This window comes from Chelonia mydas, chromosome 21 (assembly GCF_015237465.2).
Source record: "Chelonia mydas isolate rCheMyd1 chromosome 21, rCheMyd1.pri.v2, whole genome shotgun sequence".
Lineage (NCBI taxonomy): Eukaryota > Metazoa > Chordata > Testudines > Cheloniidae > Chelonia > Chelonia mydas.
The window spans coordinates 8,753,088-8,776,222 of record NC_051261.2 but is presented as its reverse complement, the minus strand read 5'-3'; the positions used below and the strand labels follow the sequence as shown (position 1 = coordinate 8,776,222).

General features: G+C 44.7%; 3 protein-coding genes across 3 annotated transcripts; 1 reads left to right on the top strand and 2 right to left on the bottom strand.

Annotated features, from left to right (window-relative positions):
• Nucleotides 1–775: 775 nt before the first annotated feature.
• On the top strand, nt 776–2,170 carry LOC122463493 (acidic mammalian chitinase-like). The gene is made up of 3 exons (XM_043533758.1): nt 776–863; nt 1,071–1,127; nt 1,720–2,170. The coding sequence occupies exons 1-3, from the start codon at nt 853–855 to the stop codon at nt 1,913–1,915; spliced, it is 264 nt and encodes an 87-aa protein (XP_043389693.1). The 5' UTR covers nt 776–852; the 3' UTR covers nt 1,916–2,170.
• A 1,272-nt stretch (nt 2,171–3,442) lies between these two features.
• Nucleotides 3,443–9,413, bottom strand: PIFO (primary cilia formation). Its single transcript, XM_037885053.1, has 6 exons — nt 9,359–9,413; nt 8,870–9,012; nt 8,245–8,343; nt 6,847–6,980; nt 4,455–4,572; nt 3,443–3,879 (listed from the first exon to the last, which is right to left on the bottom strand). Exons 1-6 carry the CDS (start codon nt 9,381–9,383, stop codon nt 3,811–3,813), a joined length of 588 nt encoding a protein of 195 aa, XP_037740981.1. The 5' UTR covers nt 9,384–9,413; the 3' UTR covers nt 3,443–3,810.
• A 2,072-nt stretch (nt 9,414–11,485) lies between these two features.
• Nucleotides 11,486–19,398, bottom strand: LOC102939664 (acidic mammalian chitinase). Its single transcript, XM_007065133.2, has 11 exons — nt 19,374–19,398; nt 18,449–18,478; nt 16,662–16,863; nt 15,675–15,731; nt 15,403–15,568; nt 14,366–14,490; nt 13,774–13,897; nt 13,443–13,628; nt 12,779–12,898; nt 12,515–12,656; nt 11,486–11,724 (listed from the first exon to the last, which is right to left on the bottom strand). The coding sequence occupies exons 1-11, from the start codon at nt 19,396–19,398 to the stop codon at nt 11,486–11,488; spliced, it is 1,416 nt and encodes a 471-aa protein (XP_007065195.1).
• Between the last annotated feature and the right edge of the window lie 3,737 nt (nt 19,399–23,135).

Sequence of the window (23,135 nt, the reverse complement as noted above, 5' to 3'; positions counted from 1 at the left end):
GATACTTCTTCGGGGCTCTGTAGTGTTCTTAGCTTGGAAGAAAATCTGAGCCGCTTTTTAGCACACTACCTTGACTCCTAATGGCTGGCTAGCTCTTCTCCAGTGAATTCTTCAATCTTTTTCTAAAGCAAGTTCAAACACACAAGAGGCACCCTGGGCCTTTCAGATAACAGCATTTTCACAGTGCTGGCACGGTGTCTGTGCCAAGGAGGAGTGGTTGATAGAGCAGATAAGGGAGAGTCCAGTGGCTGTAGAGATTGGGCCATATTTAATTTCAACGTAATTGTTTACCTTGTTTAACTTGCATTAGTTCTTAGTATCTTGTGCATTATGGTGATACTGTATTGATCACCCCTCTATACAAAACCTTCAACTCTTTTTCTTATATAACTTGTTCAGTTACACATGTTCAGCACAAGCAAAGCAAGAGGCCAATAGGGGTACCGTTGCTTTGGGGCCCATACATCCCATACAAGTTCTGCAACTCATGGGCCAGCTGTATATCCCTCTCCACTGGTAGGCAAAAGGGGAGGGACCAAATCACCAGTTGATACCTACTTTAGCAGAAGAAGTGGAGTGGGAGGAAAATGATGGCTCGAGACCACCTTTCTGACTACGTGGGGGCAATGTGTCAGGTTGTTTTTTGATGATATTTGTCTGTTACATCTTATGTGATGTTTCTATCGGTGGTCAATTTATTATTATTTATTTTATTACTCTGATTTATAGAACTGCCACATATAAACCAGCAAATGTGGACCTATGCTTCTGTACCTATGTAACTTATGCCTTTGCCACCAAGAGCAACAATGAGATCGCTCCGTACGAATGGAACAATAATGTCCTCGGCCCATGGTTCAGTGGTCAGTAACTCATAGTTCCTACATCTCTGGGCCAGCTCCTCAGCTGGTGTGAACTGACGTCGTTCCATTGGCTGTAATGGAGTGACGCTGATTTACACCAGCTGAGGATCTGCCTTTCTAGAAGGAAAAGCTTGATTTTTAAAAAAACAAACAGATGCCTTGCTCTCTCTAAATATATTTCATTGTTTTTCCTACTCTCTCCCACAGCAACAAGAAAATGGTCACCGTGCTAGCCATTGGAGGATGGAACATTGGGACCCAGACGTGAGTTTCCCTAAGTTGTGTGTGATGGCTAGGGATGGAAATGAACATTCTGGTGACACGCTGGTGATGGCTGTTGATGGTCCCCTGGTCAAGAGCAGAGCCGGAGCGGGTGGCGTTGATGGGGATAATGATAGCGAGAATGATAGGTGATGGAGGAAGAGGAGGATGGCTATGGTGATGAGGAGAGTCTGGGGGGATGAAGATTAGGATAGTGATGAATAAAAGAGTCTTCATGTGGCACTTAACATGTTCCAAAGATGAAATTTACCCCTGTCCAGAGCGCCAGCACCAAATAAGCCCTCTTTTGGGGGGCCTAAATGGGCTCAGGCTGACCCTCTGCACAAAGGGAACGTTAAAGGTGATGACAGTGGTGAAAGAGACACTTGTGAACCATGTGCAACTCTGATGACAGATGAAAATGATGGCAGAGACAATGAAAGGGAGGCTGACTTGGCCTGGGAAGGCAGGGAGCTGCATTTACAAAAGGGGTGACCAGGAAAATAGACAGAGGAGTTGCTGCTGATGAATAGTAGGGTTGGGAGTCAAAGTGAGGATGGTTTTCCAGTCTAACTAAGAAATCCGTTCTTCCCAGGTTCACTACCATGGTGGCCACAGCCACTGTCAGCAAAACTTTCATCAACTCCGTCATTGGGTACCTCCATCAGTATGGGTTCGATGGGATCGACCTGGACTTTGAACACGTTCTAGGGGCTCCCCCCCCCCGAGGACAAGCATCGCTTCACCATCTTGGTCCAGGTGAGATGCCAGTGTTTATGTGCCTAAAATAATGGGGCTCTGCCTGGCAAGGGGCCTTTGAGTGAGGTAAATATTAAATAATAATAATGTCATCAATCCCTAGGGTTCTGAGGAAAGATTAAAGCTAAAAGAGTGTGTAATTTTAATTCCACAAGTCCCAAAGAAATCTAACACATTGAAATAAATACATCTAACTCTCTGGAAAACTTTCTCCATTGAGAGAATGCCTGAAAGATTTTATGTAGCTGACTTGGTACGTTCACTAGCTGAGTTATTCCCCTATGACAGTGAAGGCTCTCAGTAATGTGACCTGTGCACAAAATTTCCAGGTGAATTCGTACTGAAGAGTAGCAATCCCATGAATATTGTACTGCAGCTGTTGCACAAACGAAAATGCACTGAGGTCCGTGGCTTCTGAATAAATGTATGAAAACGATATAGTGACTGGCATAATGGGACTTCCCACACTATGCACAAACATTACCTCCTTGCCCCTGATAGCCTAGCATGAATTTAGATAAATTATGCCGTCAAGAAAAACTACGCATTTCTGAGGGTGTGTAATAAGAGGAAGCACAGTTACTATGAGGACTGATAACACGTTGCTTAAGAAATATCAGCAACTGCCGCTAAAGCCTCTGCGTTCAGAGCTATAACCTGCCAGCTTTAGCGTGACAAGGGATTACTCTTGTATTATAATGGTTTCAGAAGGTAATACAGGCTTGGCATGGAAATTATCTATCCATCGTCGGGTTTTATGCTGCTGTCCCTCACTGTAGCATCTGAGCACCTTCCCTGTAAAATTAGGATCAATAACAAAGTCTCCAATGGACTTTATGGAATTTCTGGCACTTTTCCCTGTTTGGGGTAAAAGCTCAGCTCGGGACTGGGTTTTTGTTTCTATTTTTTTCGCTAGATTTTATTAATTGCATTTGGGGAAGGGGCAGGAGGGCTTATGGCTAGAAGGGGGTATCCGCGTTGGAGGATCATTCCAGTGGTGGAGTTACTAGTTTCAAAATCCATCTATTCTTTGAGAGACTTGCAAGCATGCAAGGGAGTGGGAAGAAAGAACACAGGAAATGGATAAGCATGTGCATCTTCAACCCCTTCTTCACTCTTCCCCCCCTCCCCCAAACACCTCCAGGTCATGAATTCCAGCTTGTATTGTAGATATGCCCTGGGGCAGCTTGCTTTTCTAGGGTCCTCCAATAAGCAGGACGTTGCTAGAATAAAAAAAACCCCAACCCCTTCTATTTTTTATTAACACTAAGCAGACTTTCTAGATCCACAGCTGATGACCTTCTGGCAGCATCTGTCGTCCATCACAATCTCTGTGAAAGAGCAACAAATGGTATGGGCCAGAACCTAAACGGCATTTAGGAGGCTAACTCCTATGGATTTCAATCTACGTGACGAGGATCCTCAGGCTTATGAGGTGAAGATAACCACCGGCTGCTGGCTGGAAATGCAGCACCAACACTGTTACTGCCATGCCAAGTTTAGCCACTGGGCCTAATCCTCCACTACTTTGCTTATTCCTGCACATTCCGATTTGCTAGCCTTTTAAACCCACCTTGCACTACTGTCAATCACAGTGCAAGACCCAGCGCAGTAGAGAATCAAACCCACTAGCACCAAAAGTCATACTTTTATTAAACTCCGCCCCCACACACACTGCCCACATACACTTTGACGCTGGAGCGTGTTCTAAACCTGACGTGTTTTTTTTTTTTTTTAAAAAGTGAAATGACACCAATGACACCAAGCCCTAATGTAAACACTGGTCAGTTCTTTATGAAGCAGCCTGATTTTGGAGTCCGAGTAGCATAGGAGAACTAGTTTTACACCCCGATTCTTGGTGCAGCTAAAAACAGAATTGGGAAGCTTAATTGGAAAGGAAAAGAGACGCTCTGATGGGTAGAACTATTCAGCTGTAGTATAAGCTCAAGTAGGCCAATCGATTCCGATGTTTCCTGAATTCTTTATCTGTAATCAGCTAAAACAGAAATAAATATGGATGGATGTTACAGCTTTTAAAAGTAGAGCACATTGTAAAACAGCGCTGAAAGAAATAGGCAAGTTTAAGAAGCTCCAGTGTGAGTCGGGAGTGCAGTTTGAACTCTGAATCTCTATCGCTTGAGTTACAGGACTAACTCTCATTAGCTGTTAGCAGTATTAGCCTCTATGTGGATTTGCATTAGAGGGAAACATGAGACATTGCCCTAGCATATTTCATTAGGTTCTTTATATCCTTAGACCGGAACTGTCCTGTCCTAGATAACTTACAGTTTACTGTTTCAGCCCTCTCTCCAGACCCATTCTTCATAAATTAGTCCCTGCATGCCCAACCATAACTTCATTAACAGTCATGTTTCCTTCCCATTGCTTCTAAGCCCCTTGGATTTCTAGTAATTTTCCTCTCTTTCTCTATGTACAGCATGCTGCATGGGGAGAATGACATTAGTCCCTCTGGGTAACTGTATGGTTTCCTTTGTCGGATGCCTTGATCAACCAAGTCCTATCTCAAAAGTAAAGAATAACTATGTGGATACCTTTACATAAATTCCATACCTCTGTTCTTAGAGTCCTCCTCTCTAGCACTGGTACTAAAGACCAATCTGGAGACCCAAACTTCATTGGCCAGGTGATTTTCTTGTGTGGCAGCTTGTCTGCTTCATAAGTTCCAGGTCTAAAGGAAGATGAACACAAAATAGATCTAATTTCTGCAACTGATTTAGACAAGGAGTTTATACTCTGCTGATTTACAAGTGCCACGTTGATCCACGAGGAGATGTGCATGATATGGTCTTTGGTTCATCACACTGGGATTCTAAATCTTGAGTAGTCATCACATAAAAACGGCCATACTAGGTCAGACCAAAGATTCATCTAGCTCAGTATCCTGTCTTCTGACAGTGGCCAATGCCAGGTGCTTTAGAGGGAATGAACAGAGCAGGTAATCATCAAGTGATCCATCCCCTGTCGTCCACTCCCAGCTTCTGGCAAACAGAGGCTAGGGGCACCATCCCTGCCCATCCTGGCTAATAGTCATTGATGGATCTATCCTCCATTAATTTATCTAGTTCTTTTTTGAACCTTGTTATAGTCTCGGCCTTCACAACATCCTCTGGCAACGAGTTCCGCAGGTTGACTGTGTGTTGTGTGGAAAAAATACTCCCTTTTGTTTTTTTAAACCTTCTGCCTATTAATTTGATGACCCCTAGTTCTTCTGTTATGAGGAGTCAATAACACTTCCTTATTTACTTTCTCCACACCAATCATGATATTATAGACCCCTATCATATCCCCCCTTAGTCATCTCTTTTCCAAGCTGAAAAGTCCCAGTCTTATTAATCTCTCCTCATACGGAAGCCATTCCATACCCCTAATGATTTTTGTTGCCTTTTTCGGAACCTTTTCCAATTCCAATATATCTTTTTTGAGATGGGGCGACCACATCTGCACACAATATTCAAGATGCGGGCATACCATGGATTTATATGGAGGCAGTAGGATATTTTCTGTATCCCTTTCTTAATGATTCCCAACATTCTGTTCACTGTTTTGACTGCCACTGCACATGGAGTGGATGTTTTCAGAGAACTCTCCACAATGACTCCAAGATCTCTTTCTTGAGTGGTAACAGCTAATGTAGACCCCATCATGTTATATGTATAGTTAGGATTATGTTTTCCAATGTGCATGACTTTGCATTTATCAACATTGAATTTCATCTGCCACTTTGGTGCCCAGTCACCCAGTTTTGAGAGATCCCTTTGTAGCTCTTTGCAGTCTGCCCGGGACTTAACTATCTTGAGTAGTTTTGTATCATCTGCAAATTTTGCCACCTCACTGTTTCCCCCTTTTTCCAGATCATTTATGAAATCGATTAGGCACTGCTATTGGGGCAGTCCCTGGTTACATCTCTCCTCTCTGTATTTGATCCAGTCCTTCAGACTCAGGGTACGCTGCAAACATGTCAAAAGATTGAAAAAAAAAAACGAGATCCCTGCAACAAATTCATAGTGGAGAGAGGTTCATGGATGCTGATTTCTAAAGGCATGCTTCTAAACATGCCATGTGAAAAGGAGATCTGTAAAACAGACAACATAGTCTCTCTTTTTTGCTGTGAATATTTCTTGTCTTACTATGATCTAAATAATCAAAGCAACAGAAATCAGACTGTTACTCTACAGATTGTGACTACAAACCACAAAAGCTGACTTTGTCCACTAAAATACATCTATGCAATAGTAGCTTTAACTTTAATCTTTTTCTGTTGCATAGTGTTTCTGTTTCCAGAAGTATTTTTTGGAGATCACCATAACCTTGCTATTTTTTTCCAATCTGTTGGTGAATATGGGGCAGTTTTTTAATGCTCATGAAAATGAAGAGCTTAAGACACTAACTGGAGCCCAATGTAGGGCAGCACTGATGCTGTGCAATTTCCTCTGTCATGCTCAATCAATGGGCTTTAACGCTAACATGTTTAGCGCCCTTTCTATTGGAGCCCTGAGCTTATCTTGAGCGGAGATTCCGTTTCGCTGAATTGTGCCAAAAGATTTCCTGGTTTTGTGCTGTGGTTAAATTGAAATTTACATTCTATTTTATGAAAGCAGGATTTTGGGCCTCATCCTCCACTTGTGTTAGTGACATCTTAAGTGATCACAATAAATGTGGCATGTGTGGTAGATTCCCATCTGAAGATCGATTTGTGCTTTTTTTGGAGCCATTTGCTTCTACCGATAAATCTGGCTGAAATTTACCCTGTCTTGGCAACATTGGAACCTCGGGGTGTAGGGTGTCTTTATACACTCCAGGTGAGATTTTCAAGGTACACAACACAGGGCAGTTAGGGTACGCAGTTGCCTACCTCCCATTTGTGCCTTTGCAATCCTATCCCTTAATGACTAGGCTGGCTTTTACCTTGCTACTAAAGGAGTGAGAAACAGATTTATGGTACCCAGGGAAAAACTCTCTATCCAGAGCCTTCTGTGGAAATCGTGATGACTTGACAGAAAATGGGGCGTAGGCAGGCTGGAACTTCCGGTCTTTGACCCATGCTGATTGGTGTGTTCCAGGACCAGGGGTGACAGTCTATTTATCAGGCAGCAGATTAAAAAAGAAAAGAAAAGAAGTTAGCACTGAGGGCCTGATGCTCATTTACAGTCTAGCTGCTCTGACCATGTCAAGGGGCCTTAAAGTGCTTGCAAATGTAAATGTACGCACGCTGCCAAAGCAGTGTAAAGTGGTTGGAGTGTAAATAAGAATCAGGACAGGACAGGACCCCTATATTTTAGGAAGTCTGTAATTCTGTTCTGTTTTTGGTTTGCTAGAGGTGCTTTGGCCGAAAAGCACAAACCTTAAAGCTGGGCAGTTTTCTTGGAGGCGTCTATGAAACTTTCCTACTAATCTTATATCAGTATGTGCCCTATCACTCCTAAAATTATTATCTTCTGGGAGCAATGAAGGGATCTGCAGGTATGTAGGGTATTTCTGTGGAAACCTCCAGAGTTTGGTCTGTGTTTGTCTCTTTAACTGATTCAATCTATTTCTGAAGTGCCCATCATCATTGTATCTAGACACCATCTATAATTCATAAACAGCATCTATTTCTGATAAACATCCTCTTGGCTGAGGAAGGTAAGAACAAAGAGCTACTTCAGCAGGTTAAGAAATTCATGCAATGAAGGTGACAGAAGGATTCCTTGTATTTGGTTACTTTATCAGCCGTAGAGGGGATAGTTGAATACTTTCCCCACGCTTCAGCATATCAGAGTAATCTATAATGAAATATATTTATATGCAACTGAGGGAGAAATTCAGCACTGGGCAGAGGATCAGCATAAGATCCATCCATCGCTTAATTTCTGTTTCTTAGGTGGAATTTAAGTGGTGCATTGAGCTAGCCTTCAGCACAAGGGTGAATTTCACCCAGAGTGAATAAATTTCTAAACTAGCAATCCTTGTAGAACTATCTTATTTTTATAGAGCTGTGACTAGTAAATGAAAAAGTATTTTTCCCCCCAAAAAATTCAGAGTAAGACTCATTTTAGGTTTGTGTGAACCAGGGATCAGAACTGCCAAAGAGCTCAGCACCCAATGTGCACCTGGCATGTTCAGTGATTCTGAAAATTGGGCCACTTATTTAGGTGCTTAAATGGATGGAGGGATGCTTTGGAAAATCTGGCCCTACCTGCTTAATTCTGTCATCAAATATCTGCAGTAGCCAGCAAAGTGAATGGAAATTGGGCATACATATCACAAGCACTTGTGATGGAATTACAGTGCATTCATTTTTTTTAACCACCCACAGGAACGCGCAGCAGCCTTGACGCACAGTAGAGTGTGCTTTCCTTACCTTGCAGTCTGGTGGGAAACGTAGGGATGTTCTTGCTCCCAGTACATAACCTTTGAGGCTCTCTGGTTTATGAGTCAAGGCATATATCATGCTACTCCTCTGTATGTAAAAAGCAGAAGCATGTTTAGAGCCAGTTACCATGTCATTCCCGTCAGTTTACGGTTTAATGCATTTGAGCAGCTAGAGACCAACCTGTTGTTAAAGTCTCTTATCTCAAGAAAAGGCCTTTTTTCAATTGTCACTGTCACGGGTGGGATGGTCTTGTGATTAAAGCAGGAGGCAGGGAATCAGATGTGGATTCAATTCCTGGCTGTGTCACAGCCTCTGTGTGTGATTCAGGGGAAGTCACTTAATTCTCTCTCTGCCTCAGCTGGAAAATGAGGGATAATAATGCCTTCTTTTGTTTCTATTGGGTACAATTCAAAATGGGACTTAGGAGTCTACGTCGTTTATGTGCTCTTGAAAAAAATTCCCCTTGTCTCTATAGACAGTTTTCCAAGGCCGGGACTGTCTCATTGAATACATTAAATACCCCAGGCCAGGTGAGACTCAATCTTGGTTGGCGACACAAGCTGGCTCTTCATCCTGCTACCCTGGGATGGGAGCTCTACTGCAGAAGACTCACCTCTTCAGTGTGGTAACTCCCGGGCCCACGACAGGGGTCCCCAAGGATGGGGACCAGCTGGTTCCCCAGTCTGTCTGGGGCATGGTGAAAGGGGAACATTTTCCTGGCTTGACATGATCCAAACGAGTTTCGCTTCTGCACCGCTACAGATGCAAGAAAGAAGCAGGATGGAGTTACAACAAGCACGTGGCGACCTGCCCCCCCCCCGCGTGGGGTGTGATTTAGCCACAGGCGGTGGCTCTGCTCAGCATCGCCTGGGGAGCCCCCGGGGTGGGGGGGGCCTGGCCGGAGGTGGGCGAGGGAGCCCCCCCCGCAGGTGCCTGGGCTCGGTGCGGGCGGGGAAGCCCCTTCCTCCCCCCCGAGGTGCCCGGGCCGGAGGCTGGCGGGGGTAGGGCAGCCCCCCCCCCCCCCGGGAGGTGCCCGGGCCGGAGGCGGATGGGGGAGCCCCCCACCCCGGGAGGTGCCCGGGCTGGGCGTGGCTCCACTCACCGGTCAGCTCCCACTCCCAGATCATGCCGCCGGCCCGTGTGTACGGCCCGTTGCCATGGCCACGGGGGGGGGGCGGGGACTCCCGGGCTCCCCCACCGGCTGGGGCCGCCCCCGCGACCCCCGGGCTGCTCCGCGCTCCTGCCCGCGGGCGCCCAGCGCCGGGCTGCTGCCCCGGGGGGGGCCCACTGGCCGCTGCGCCCTGCCCGCCGCAGAGAGCAGCGATTTGCCGGCGGAGCCAAAAGACAACAGCAGCCCCGGCGGGGCACCCCGGGTGCAGGGTCTGAGCCCAGGCAAGGCTGTTTTGTGGCGGTCCTTCCGCGGACCGGCTCGCTGCGCTGGTCTCCTGCTCGCAGTGAGGCTGGAGGTGAGGGGAGGCTGCTCCGACCTGACCCATTCGTATCCCCTGGCCCCAGCCTGCAGGGTTAGGCTGAGGTTACCCAGCGAAAAGGTGTCGGGGGAGCAGCCCGGTTAGTCTGTGTCCGCAAAAAGAAAAGGAGGACCCGTGCATCGCATGCAGTGAGCTGTAGCTCAGGAAAGCTGATGCTCAAATAAATTGGTTCGTCTCTAAGGTGCCACAAGCCCTCCTTTTCTTCTAGCCAAAAGGGACTCTCAGTAAAGGGTCTGAATAATATGCATCCAAGCCACAGAAAATTCAGATGAGAAATACCACAGGGGGCCAGATCCTATCAGCATGCCGCCTTGTTTAAAAGCAGGGGTGCTGGAACAATGTGTAAAGTGGGGGGGGGGGAGGGGGGTGCTGAGAGCCATTGAACCAAACTGTAAACCCTGTGTATGATGGAAATCACTTCAGGCCAGGGGGTGCAGCACCTATGTTTAAAAGCATCCCTATCCTACAGCCTCACCCCCTGGCACACACGCTGTTTTAGATGCTTTCTAGATAGATGTCTTATAACTGGCCGTAGATAGGCAGCTGGCATGCTAAGACCACTGCCTCTCATTCCGACCAATATTGTCTCATTGTTTCCCCCACCTGGCTTTGTCTCAAGCTGCTGTCTCTTGTTTTATTAGATTGTCCTCTCTCGGGTGGCGGGGGGGCAAGAGTCGTCTTTTGGTTCTGTGTTTGTACAGCACCTAGCACAATGGGGTCCCAGTCTATGCCCAGGGGCCCTAGGTGTATCACAATACAAAAATAATGATAAAAGCAGAGTAGAATAGAATAGCAACACCTCCAGCATGTCTTTTTTTTTTTCCAAAGCACCAAACTAAATCTCAGTTCTTTCAAATTTTCTCATATTTTCCCCTTCCCAAATCAGTCTTAATCTGGGTTAACTCTGCCAGCATTTTATTTCTTATCTCACCTAAGTTTGAGGCAGTAGGAGCTGCTGTCATGGCTGTCAAAATGTACAGTTGGCATGAGTGGGCAGAATGCTGGATTTGGCTCCTTTTGGGAGGATTTCTTCACTCGACTTATTGGCCAGAAATTTCCCTCTGTTGTTAATTTGGGTGCTGCTCCATTGCTGGGAGCAACTATAGGAGTGCTAGACAAGACTCTCGCAGCTTCTGGTGTTTTTACTGATGTGTTTCATTCTGCTCAGCAAAGGTCTAGCTGACGGTGTGATAAAAACAGTTTTAAATGGCACATTTCACACTTTGGGACACATGCATTTTTCCTTGAGAACAATATTGGTTGGTTTGTGATTAAGTCTTTGGTTTGGTATTTAGGAGCTCATTCCTGACTTTGCTAAAGACCCCCCTGTGTGACCTTGGGCATGTCACTCTGTCTCTCTAAGCTCCCCAAAATGGGGATAATAAACCTTCCTTTACCTTGTCTTGTGTGCTTGTGTGTCAACTGTAAACTCTTTGGGGGCAGGGACTGTCTCTTATTGTGTGCATGTACAGTGCCTACCAAAATAGGGCCCCGATCTCAGTTGGTGATGCTTTAATACAAAGAATACAATTTCTGTCCCCAGGGGCAAATTAAAAATGACACATTATCTAAAAATAAATCTAAAACAATAAAAAGTGACGCTGAAGTCACTGTCCAGCAAAACAGACAAACACACGAGGGCTTTTGCTACACGCTTTTATTTCAGAATTTTGGGTTTCAGTGATATGCATAAAGCAATAGGGAATTTGGATCAAATTCATCTGCTTGGAGATCCTGGTTTATGCCCAATTGCAGCAGCTGCAGCTCGTATCAAAGACCAGGCCAGTTTGGCAATGCTGCTCATAAGTGATGCCATTCAGACAGTGCCAGAAAGCATTCCTGTTGTTGGCAACAGGGTAGAGGCCATTGGCTTTGCCAGCACAGAACCCACGGCCACTACCAGAGCTTCCACTTCCACTTCCTCCGCTACTGGGAGCCGCTGTGATTGGAGAAATGGGCTGAGCAGGAGCGGTGCAGCCTGAAGCAGAAAATGATGTACAGATCGGTCTATAACGATCCATTATTTTATAACATGCCCAATCACTCTAGTATCTGACCGTGGTTATTAGATGCAGTGCTTAGAAGCAGGCAATACCATGCACAGTGGGCTGGCTTTGAGAGGGACAGGCCCCCCCGTGCGCTGGCTGAGCCTCATGATGACTGCATCAGACACTGGAAGAAGAAGGATCTGATCCAATTCCCACTGACAGCCATGGGAATCTTTTCATTGGCGTAAGCAGGTTTTGGATCGGGTGATCAGTGGGTACCTCCTTGATGGATTCAGAGGTTCAGACTCACCTCTGTTGTAAACCTGTTGCACGCAGTGGAATTACTGGGCAATCAGGGCCCAGAAATGTAAAATAATCAAGCTTCAAGTAAAAGGAGATTGAGCTCCAAGGGGATCCACTAGAGCAGCTGTTAATTTTTTCCAGAACACAGATCTTTAAAGGGCTCTGCCAGATGGCAGGGGCATCTGTAAACTAGCTCAAGCTAGGTTAGCAACAGCCGGGAGTCCCCTTAGTAAACCAGTTCGTTTGAATCCCAGCAAATCTGGTCTCTCTAAAGAGCCGTGCTTTGACTGGAAGGTGGGGTGGGGAGTCACAAAAGGAGAATTTAATGGAAGGTGAATTGTAGGCAGGGATATAAAATTGCTTCTTTTGAGAGGGTGTAGCTCAGCATTATATACACCAGTGGGCGTATTCAAATTCTCATCTACATCTGAGGAAAGGGTGCTAATTCTGGGAGCCTGTCCTGCTGGAGTCACTCACTTGTGCTCTGCAGTCCAAGAGCGTTCTTCAGGGTGCTGATCAAGGGGAATTTGCCCTGGTTGCAGAACGTGCCAGTGAAGTCATCCAGGTCAATTGTCCATACCATAGCACCGCCAAAGTTGTTCTTCATTAACCACTGTGCCTGTTAAGGGCCAGGAAAGTAGCCAAGATCAGTCCAAACCCCACAAAAAAGAGACTCAAGGAACTACAGTGATGCAGAATGGGATCCCACTGGTTTTGACAGGTCAGAGGGTCCCATCGTACCTTGATGTTGAAGCTCTTGATGTTGTCGTATCCCACCCACTCAGTGCTTTGGTATGCGTAGGGGACATTTTGAGGGGTATCCCACACTTGAGTGGCTCCATTCTTCAGGAAGGTGCAGATCTAAAAACAGGGGGGTGAAACAGAAACAAAATCTTCCATCACTGCTGCAATCACATAGCCAATGGACAGAAAACGGAACAGCAGTTTTGAAGCAACAACTCTTGTACAAAGCAGATTCACTTGTTTTCATCTCATACTTTATGGGTGGCCTTGTGGGCTCCTATACTCGGGTGCCTGTTCTCTAGCACATAGTAGACAGATGTCAGCTTTTTATTGTCAGTCACTGAGGAGCTAAGCTATGAAATTTAAATTCGTGTTTCATACTCTGCTTCCAGAGGTCTGGGGTGTATGGTTCCTGAGTTTTGGTTTGGGCCTAATTCTAGCACTAACTAAGCAGAAAGAGGAAAAACAGTTAATCCATGATGGGGGTTGATTAACTATTCATTAATATTAGATGTCACAATTGCTTTTCTGTATACTCAGTTACAATTATTCCGATAGAAGTATTTATACTCTGATTTATATGCATTGTGATGGCCTGAGGTTGTTTTAACAAGCAGATATTTTTGTTCACTTGTGCACTGCAACTACATAGCACACAAACCTCATAGTAAGCCCAGAACCCAGACTGTTTTGTGTAAGGTCCAGCAGGCCCCGGTCCTGAGGTTGGAGCGCCGACAGCAGTGTTGGATGGATTGCTCAGGATGAAGGTGTGTCCATAGGTTGGGAATCCAACAATAAGCTTCTCAGCTGGGGCACCGTTGTTCTTCCAGTAATTCATGGCATCGTCCTATAAAAACAGTCAGTGAGTTACAGACTCTGGATCACAAGTGGCAGGTAAATTCTTCCATCACTGCAGTTTTCAAGGATCAGTTCTTTGTTCTTAATTTCCTATCGTTGTAGGCCTTAAAGGATCTTGGTCAAGATATACTTACAATATTGAGATAGATATTGCTGCCAGTGTCAGTGGGGCCTTGAAACAGGGGGCTGTTCTCTCCAGTGTATCCCTCCCAGGAGCCATGGAAGTCGTAGGTCATCACGTGAAAGTAGTCCAGATACCTGAGGAGATAAAATTACTTGCGCTATTGTCTTCATCTCGGAATGGTTCATTTCCTCATCAACAGTGGCTTTTCAAAGCCTAATCAGAAGCAGTGATATAAACAGCCCTTGTATTTTTAGTATCTTCTTTAAAGATTCTCTGTAGATAAAGGATAGATTCTGCTTTAAGTGCCAAAAGTTCACTACAGATGCCAAATTTTTCAAGCTTCAGTGGCTCAAGTCAAGCACCTAAATCCATATTGGTCTGAGTTTTCAGAGGTGCTGAGCCCCAGAGCTCCCATAAGTTTTAGTGAGTGCCCAGCACCTTTGAAAATCAGGGCTTTCTTTATTTGGGTGCCTAATTTGGCAGCCAGGCTTGAGGCTTTTGGACATGAAGCTGGTTTTCACAGTGAAATATATTCGTTGTCTCGAATGTGGCCTGTGCTTTAAGTGAGGGATGAAGAGTATATCTGAAAGCATGGTACTCACTGGCCGAGCTGAGGAATCTGGTAGCCTGACTCAATGTTAGAGAGCCCTGCAGCCACAGCAGCGGTGACCAGGAGCCTGGGTTTGTTAACCTGCTTGGCTTCCTGCTCGAAGGCTTCTAGCATTTCCTAAGGCAGATTAAAAAACAACAACCCATAATTGGTTAGGAGTAGCAACACTGAACAGTTGTCGCCCTCGATGTGTACCTGGTGAATTAGAAATGGCCCCATTCCCTCCTTGAGAATTCTTACTGCAATGAGTAGGGCCATTAGACTGCTCGGTTTTGTCCACCCATGTTTTGTTAATTCTGTCTGGCAATGTGAAGAAGACGGGTAACATTTTCAAAAGCGTCTAAGTGAGTTAGGCTCCTAAGTGCCACTTTCAAAAGTGACTTAGGCACTTGAGAGCCCCACTCCCATTGATTTTTCAATGACGTTGAGACTCCTAAGGGCAGATTTTCAAAGGCACTTAGGCACCTAAAGATGCAGATAGTTGACTAGTCAGATTTTCAAAAGCACCTAAGTGGGTTAGGTGCATAATTCCCATTTAAATTGAGAGGAGTTAGGTGTCCAGTGTGCTCATGCGTTTCTGAAAATCACACTAGGTACCTGTCTGCATTTTTACACACCTACATACTTTTGAAAATTTGGGTCTAAGTGTTTAAGTCACTTTTGAAAATGGAGCTTTAGCTTCTAAGTCACTTACACACTTTTGAAATTTTCACCCCCGTCTTTAATATTCATCAGCTGTGAAATTACAAGTACTAAGGGCTCTTCCATATGATCATAAACCTACAGCTGATTTACGGTCAGATCCGCCATTCTTGTCTATGCTATAGAATCCCATGGAGATTTGCTGAGCTGAATCCTAATTAATGAATAAATAATTCTGCTAATATCACCAGTATTTGGTATCCTATATGCATTTACATTTTACATGCATCTCTGGAGCATTTGTAGTGCATTGTACAAACAATGTGACTTTTTTTCTTCTTTTTACTGAGGTTTCTTTCAGCACCAAGGAGCTGGTTTCCTCCTTACCTGAACAAGGACGGTGAAGAGGCTCTTATCCTGAGCTGGGCTGCCTCTGGAGCCAGGGTATTCCCAGTCAAAGTCTAGGCCATCAAATTCATACTGGCGCAGGAATGTGATAACGGAGCTGATGAAGGTCTGGCGAGTCTCGGGAGTGGAAACCATCGAAACAAATCTAGGGAGGAAAAAGGGGAAGGGAGTCAGGTTGTTGCCTCGCTCACTCCCTCAAATGTTCAAAATACCAGGATGCAGTCAGAGAGAAAGGGATGGGTTGGACTTACGGAGCTGTTCCAAAATTCCATCCTCCGATAGCCAAGAGGGTCTTCAGCTGTCCGTTCCTACAAAGATTGAGATGGGGGGGCGGTATGAATAAAGAACAAATGGAGGGATTCTGGTTTGGTATGTCCCACTGTATTGTAACTGCTGTCCTGAGATAGAAGAGAGACTAGTGTGCTCTGAGATTTGTTGTGTTGCCTTGCCTTACTCAGAAATACTTAGCTCTTTATAGTGGTTCTTTTATAGCCATAGAGCTCAACACACTTTACAGAGGGATAAGCATCTCATTATCCCTGTTTTACAGATGGGGGAACTGAGGCAAAGAGAGTGGAAGTGACTTGCCCTAGGTCATACAGCACTTTAGTGGCAGAGCCAGGAAAGGACCCCAGATCTGATTCCTATCCACCGTGTCACATTTCACCCCTAAGTGAGCCTTAGAAATTGCTAGGCCGTCTCCCAATTGATCACTCATTGTTGAAATTAGCTCAGTTTGATTTAGATATGTATTTAATGGGAACATATTATATATAATATACATAAATAGAATATACACTTGGGTATATTGCTTTAAGTTCCCAGAAATCTATTTTGGATATAGGATCATAGTAACTGAAGGTAAATAACGATCTAGACATGGATTCTCTTGAGCTGCTGTACCATCTCCCTCTACAACAATACCTCAAATCTTCAAGGGTGGTTACTATGGTGTTTTGGGACTATGCCTAGCACTTTAGAGCAACCAAAGAAGACACTGTCTCTAGGTTTCATGCTGAGCCCAGTGCAGGCTGGTCAGGACTTCGGGAGCTCAGCCAGCACTGTGCAGATGCCCCTGCAATGCAGACATGATCCATAAAGCTAGCAGTCATGTGTGCTTCACTCTGAAGTCTCAGTGCCTTGTTCATAATAATGCAGAGGTTTTTAAGGATCTAGTATATACAGTCAGGTGTTAATGCACAAATCTATCTTTAGTCTCTTGTCATTGGGTTACTCACTGGTTTTTCAAACCATTGAAGGATTTGTAGAGAGTCAGGTCGTTCCATTCGATGGTAGTGATCTGATTGTTCTTCATGCCCGCAAAGGCATAGATCAGATGAGTACAGAGGCATGGGTCGATGTTATCAGGCATGAAGCGCCCAAGGCCTGGTCTGTACTGGGCCCAGTTGGTGAAGTAGCATGTCAGCAGATAGGCAGAACCTGTTTTTGGCCGAGAGGAGGGGGAGATGTTACAGGGATATTTGTTATAATAAACTACGCCGGTTCATGAAAATGAAGCATGGCCACAGATAGGACTCTTTCTGGCTACACCAAGGGGACCTCAGAGTAGAGATGATGATGAGGAGCATTCTAATCCTTTAAGACCCAGCTCTGAAAACACTTACTACCGGACATGGTGCTTGCTGCTTTGAGGTAGTTTCAGTAAAGTCAATGCCGACAAAATAAACCCTCAGGAAAAATGCAGCACTTTTGCACAGTGTAGAAACATAGGAATAGAAGACAAGGAAGGCTGCTGCATAGCTTCTTCAAACTCCCCCATTTAGGCCTGGTACCAGTGTCTGTGGATCCACAATTCATAAAATGTAGAAGGTATGAATGAGCCCATGAATGTCCTGTTAATGTCTTGATGATATAATTCAGATATCCTGATTTGATCCACTGAGGATACTAATGATGGAAGCAACCAAGCTACTAATGGCAAGGTTGGATAACATTGCTAATTATGGCAGGCAAACAGTATTATTTGAATTCTTAGGCATCGGTCTATTCTATTAATATGAGAGCTGATAGAAAAGGAGGGAATTAAAAAAACAAACCCTGTTTTCCCCCTTTATTCAAATCTGAACATTTATCATTTTGAAAAGTCAACATTTTCGATTTCAAAAAGTGTCACCAGCTGTTTGGGTGATTTTAAAAAAAACCAAAACCCAAAAACAAGACTTCAAAATTTCAACCAGCTCTAGTCAAAATCAACTATGGGCCCAATTCTCCACTCACTCACAAGGGTGTAAATCAGGAGTGATGCCACTGAAGTCAGTCGCATTACACTATTAGTAAAACCAGTGTAAGTGACAGGAGAATTGGAGCCTGTCAATTTTATGTGGATTTTATACCTTTTACCTTTAAAACAACAGAACAGTTCATCAGTTTTGTCAGGCAGAGAAGGAAAATGGAGCTTGGTCACTGATTGAATGTGGTGGCTTAATGCACTGTTCTGAGTGCACTGATTAAATTATGAACGCCACGCATTTGAATTTTGGGCTCTCCTTAAAGCCCATCTTGCTCCTCATACAATGTAGGTCCATAAGGAACTAAGGGATGGGTTATATCTGAGAGTTTATGTTTATCTTATGCTTTCCTGTTTTCCTATACTTGCCATTGTGGATGAGCTATCCTAAAAACACAAGCACGGCCAGACTGGGTCAGGCCCATGGTCCATCTAGCCCAGTATCCTGTCTTATGACAGTGGCCAGTGCCAGGTGCCCCAGAAGGAATGAACAGAGCAGGTAATCATCAAGTGATGCATCCCCTGTCACCCATTCCCAGCTTCACAGAATTGTTTGTTCACCATGCTCTATGTATATCTGTTCGACTGCTATCTCCTGTAGAGGGGCTATGTGAGTGGGATGTAGATGGGATGTCACTGTTTTGTTTGGATCCATTTTAAATGCGCCTCAGACATGGCAAATAGCTATATAGGGCTTAATTCATGGGTGGGACAGAATACAAGTAAGATATGGCAAATATCAAAGAAAGAACAAAGTCATTTAAGAAAAATACTCACCCAGCTGAGCATTCAGCAAAAGTGCCAGACCTGTCAAGAAAAGCAAAAGTAAAGAAACTATCGGAATAAAATGCAAAATGCACAAACAGTTCACGAGCCTAGGGCTCAAATACCTCCAATCAATTCTAGTCATAAGATGCCATATTGCACTCATGAATAAGACCTTCCCAAGGACGTACCTTGCAAACAAGTGGTCAAATCCTGCCCATGAATAAGTGATATCAATGGAAGTTGTAGATATTCAGGGATTGAATTTAGCATACATCATTCATGGAAGATTGAGTCAAATACTGTAGCTGTATTTATAAAGAAGGTCAGATAATTGACCGATAAGTCCTGAGGATAGGAATGATCACATATCATATCTCAGGCTGTTAAACTGATGCCATAGGAGGTCAGGAAGGAATTTTCCACCCTATGCACAGCATTGCGCAGTTGGTTGGTGCATCATTGGGAAGTTCTTTGACCTTCTTCCAAGCACAGGCATTGTCCATTGCTGTGGGCAAAGCACTAGTCTAGATGAGTGGTTTTCAACCCTTTTTCATTTGTGGACCCCTAAAAAATTTCGAATGGAGGTGCGGACACCTTTGGAAATCTTAGACATAATCTGTGGACCACAGATTGAAAACCACTGTTAGAAGGTAATGACAACCTTTTGTGGACCCCTTAGACACAGTCTGCGAACCCCCAGAGATCCATGGACCACAGGTTGAAAACCACTGGTCTAGCTGGACCAAATGGCTTGATTTAGTACGGTGAATCTGATCTTCAGCACATGCTCCAATGCAGCACAGAATGAGTGCTCCGTAAGGACCTACTTATGTGCTACGTCTCTTTGCAGTTGCAGCTTAAAGTGACCAAGAATAGAACGGCACAGTTCTTGTGAAAAATATGCACCAATATAAAATAATACGCATGGACTTACTGGTGAGGAGGATCAGCTTGGCCATGATTTACTTCTGTACTGATCCAATGACGTTTCTCTCGTCCTTTTATACCATGTAGCCTCCTTCTTTATCACACAGTCACCTTGTCACCAAACAGACACAAACGATGCGGTATCTAACAGAGTTTAATGGTTAGCTAATGGATAAATCAACAAAACTTTCCAACCTTCCTTTGTAATAAAATAGATTCCAATTTTCTAGGTAACCTATCTTGTGTAATAGTCCTGCCAATGTGGAAAGGGCAGACCTAAGGCGATATAAAAGATAAACATGCATTTTCCAATGTGCTGGTTCTTATACTATTTTAATGTCCCTAATGAAAATGTATTGTAATGTACTATTTGCAATGCAAATAACCTTTTAATAGGTTTGTTGAATGTTACTTGATCAGTGGTTCCCAAACTTGTTCCGCCGCTTGTCCAGAGAAAGCCCCTGCCGCGTCCACAGGTTCGGCCGATCGCAGCTCTCCCAGCCGCAGTTTGCTTCTCCAGGCCAATGCGGGCTGCGGGAAGCGGCGGCCAGTACGTCCCTCGGCCCGTGCCGCTCCCATTGGCCTGGAGCAGCGAACCACGGCCACTGGGAGCCGCGATCGGCCGAACCTATGGACGCAGCAGGTAAACAAACTGGCCCGGCCCGCCAGGGGCTTTCCCCGCACAAATGGTGGAACAAGTTTGGGAACCACTGGTCTAGATAAAACAACTGTAAATATTGTTATTTGAATGAGATTGGAGATGCCAAGAGAACTAAAGACTTTATGTAACTATTGTGGTTTATTTAAACACTGTTCAAATCATAGGCTGTCACTCTAAACGTCAGGGTTTTTCCCTGGGCCTGCTTACAAGCTAGGGGACTCTGTAGGGAAGTGTGCAAACTAGGTCTAGCAGCAATCAGTTTGAAACCAGCCAGCCTAAAGTAAGGTGGAGTGAGCTGTACCTCGCTGTTTTAGGGAGCAGCCTGCTTTGTCTCTCTCTGGTGTGTTATTGTTTTGAATTCTAAAAAATAAAGTCATGTTATGTTGCAACCTTCCAGCAAGAGTACTTATGTTTTTATATAATTTCTCTGTGTGTATGCTATGACATCCACAATCTGCTTCCTTTAAGTGGGAGTGGGACTTGAATCCCACTTCAGCCCAGAAATCAATGGAGTTAAGCAATTTACTAATTGTAAAATCAGATCAGAATTGGGCCCAGTATCTCCATCTCTTGTGCAAAGTGAACTGACTCCCCATGTATTCTATTTGGCTGAGTTAGATTGTAGAAAGAGGCAAAAACCAAAATGTGAACTGGATTAATAGATTATAAACCACAAGGGACCATTGTGATTAGTCTGACTTCCTGTCTCACACAGGCCATTACACTGCCTTGAATTAATTCCTGTTTGAACTAGAGCAGATCTTATAGAAAAACATCCAGTCTTGATTTAAATATTGCCAGTGTCGGAGAATCTAGCACAGCCCTGGATAAATTGTTCCAATAGTTAATTACCCTCACTGTTAAAAATTTGCACCCTTATTTCTAATCTGAATTTGTCTGCCTTCAATTTCCAGCCATTTGCCCTTGTTATAACTTGGTTTGGTGCTTTGAGTTGTCAAGTTCATTTGCAACCTTAGCTCGTACTGGAAACCCATTGTCACGGTTGAGGGGAACTGCACATTATGGCCCAACAAGGGCACCCATGCAAGGCTTCCTACTCCTCAACTGTCACCTCTCTTGGGTGGAGACACCTGACCAGGGTTTCCCCAAGCTGCTGAGTCCCTGGCGTACATTGTGAGTTCCCTCAGCAAGGCAGACTGTCCAAAGAGGCCTTGTTCCTGCACTTTGGTGTTCTCCTCAGAGCCCACAAAAAGCTAGGGTTGCCAACCTTCCAGGATTGCCTGGGAGGCTCCAGGAATTAAAGATTCATCTTTAATTAAAGATTATGTCGTGATGAAATCTCCAGGAATTCGGCCAACCAAAGCTGGCAACCCTATAAACAGCCCAGGGTTCTAAGTTACCACAGACTTTTTCTAAGCAAGCACATCTATTGTTCTGGTGAGAGCATTGCAAAGAAAACCTATTAAAACAATTAAATACCTATATAGATGCTAATAAGCTTACCAGAGATCATCCCCTCAGTCTCCATAAGAGCTCTGGTCAGTGTCAGTCCTTGCAACCCTTCCCTAAAGATTGGGGTCCTCTCCTACCTTGGTCACAAGGTCCTGTCTGTTTGCTGGGTCAGAAAGCAGGCCCAGAGTCAGTTTAAACTCAGGTTATTTATCCATTTATCCATTTTGTTGGCCTCTGGAGAATCCAGTTTGAGCCAATATAGGTGAACCTTCTCAGGGGTGGGACTTCTCAGGAGGTGTTACAGCCTGAGTTAATTTGCCTCATCACATCCCACTGTTCTTAATTCCTGAGGGGGCTGTGTTTTCCTCTCCCCCATGGAATTACATACAAACCCTGGCTCACAATGACACAAAAACTTAATACGATAAGACCTCCCAAAGATATTTCAGGAAATTGCCCTATCTGTCACACCCATGTTCACCAAAATCAAAGAAAGGATTCCCTTGATCTATGAACCGCGGCTCTGCCATCAAGCAGCCGACATAACGTTGTTCACTGCAGGGCCATGGCTCTTTGTCATATTATAATAGATCACACTGCTTAAATACGTCTGTTGTGGGGAATGAAGCTGTGGTGTGGTGTGGTGGATCACTTGGATTTTCAGATGTGAAGGTCTCTGTCAACCCTTACATTAACAGGTTTTCTCTACCTATCTACCTACCTGTCTGTCTGTCTTCTATCACTATAGTATCTGTTGGTGAGATTGCTGTGTCTGTATTTTACCCGCAAAACAATATGTGCGGTATAAAGCTTTGATCTCCTTGTTAGACGCCACCTTTAAACTTAACTGTGTCAGTCTATATGCCAGGGGGGTGGGAGGTGGGGCTGCAAGACAGCTGAAGGCAGAGGATCCTACAGAGTGAGACACTCTGCCTTCTGTCACACGTGGCGATTTTTGTTGTTCTTTCATCATTGGTTGTTGGGGTTTTTTTTAACCCATAATAAAAGTCCTTTGAAAGTGCATTGTTTGATCATTGTGTGTATGCTGGATTGTGCCCCTCTAACTGTGGCCCAGACACCACTAGAGGGGGACAGAGCACCACACTGAGTGGTGATGGATTACCTGTATAGCAAGCAGAGCAGGTCACACACAGAATTCCTTTGGGACCGGACCAATGTCTTCTACTGAGAATCTGATTTGACTGAGGTAGTTGAAGTATTAAAATAAGCGGCTTAGCACCCCTAGCTATTTGTTAAACAATAATAATCCCTGATTTGTTTGACGGTACCATCAAAAAGACGTCCCTGCACATCCCTGGAGATAGTGTTACGAATGTGACCAAAGTGCAGTCAGCTACCATTACAGAGATGGTGCTTTGGCAGTGCATAGCTGGAGGTTTGGTGGTTTAGGGTGAGCTTGGTGAGGATGCTAGCTTGGGTCTTGGGAGAGCCGGGTTCAATTTCTGCTCCACCACAAACTTCTTGTATGATCTGGGGCAAGGCATTTAACCTCTCTGTGCCTCAGTTTGCCATCTATATAACGGGGACAATAGCCCCACTCTGCCTCACAGGGGTGTTGTGAGGATAGCTACATTAAAAGTTGTGAGGTGCTTGGATATTACAGTAATGTGGGCAAATTGATTGAGGAGACCCCCACTGTCATATCAGGGCAATGAAAATTCAGCTGCTCTTAAA

What these genes read in the sequence shown, in the direction of transcription:
- LOC122463493 (XM_043533758.1), top strand. An exon ending in TGGAACATTGGGACCCAGAC is followed by an intron (nt 1,128 to 1,719) that starts GTGAGTTTCCCT and finishes CGTTCTTCCCAG; the next exon opens with GTTCACTACCATGGTGGCCA.
- PIFO (XM_037885053.1), bottom strand. Translation starts at nt 9,383, where the DNA reads ATGATCTGGGAGTGGGAGCTGACCG. An exon ending in CTGGGAGTGGGAGCTGACCG is followed by an intron (nt 9,013 to 9,358) that starts GTGAGTGGAGCC and finishes TTGCATCTGTAG; the next exon opens with CGGTGCAGAAGCGAAACTCG. An exon ending in GGAGGACTCTAAGAACAGAG is followed by an intron (nt 3,880 to 4,454) that starts GTATGGAATTTA and finishes TTTCTGTTTTAG; the next exon opens with CTGATTACAGATAAAGAATT.
- LOC102939664 (XM_007065133.2), bottom strand. Translation starts at nt 19,398, where the DNA reads ATGGCCAAGCTGATCCTCCTCACCA. An exon ending in TTCAATGGTTTGAAAAACCA is followed by an intron (nt 15,732 to 16,661) that starts GTGAGTAACCCA and finishes CAATCTTTGTAG; the next exon opens with GAACGGACAGCTGAAGACCC. An exon ending in GGTTCTGGGCTTACTATGAG is followed by an intron (nt 12,899 to 13,442) that starts GTTTGTGTGCTA and finishes CCCTGTTTTTAG; the next exon opens with ATCTGCACCTTCCTGAAGAA.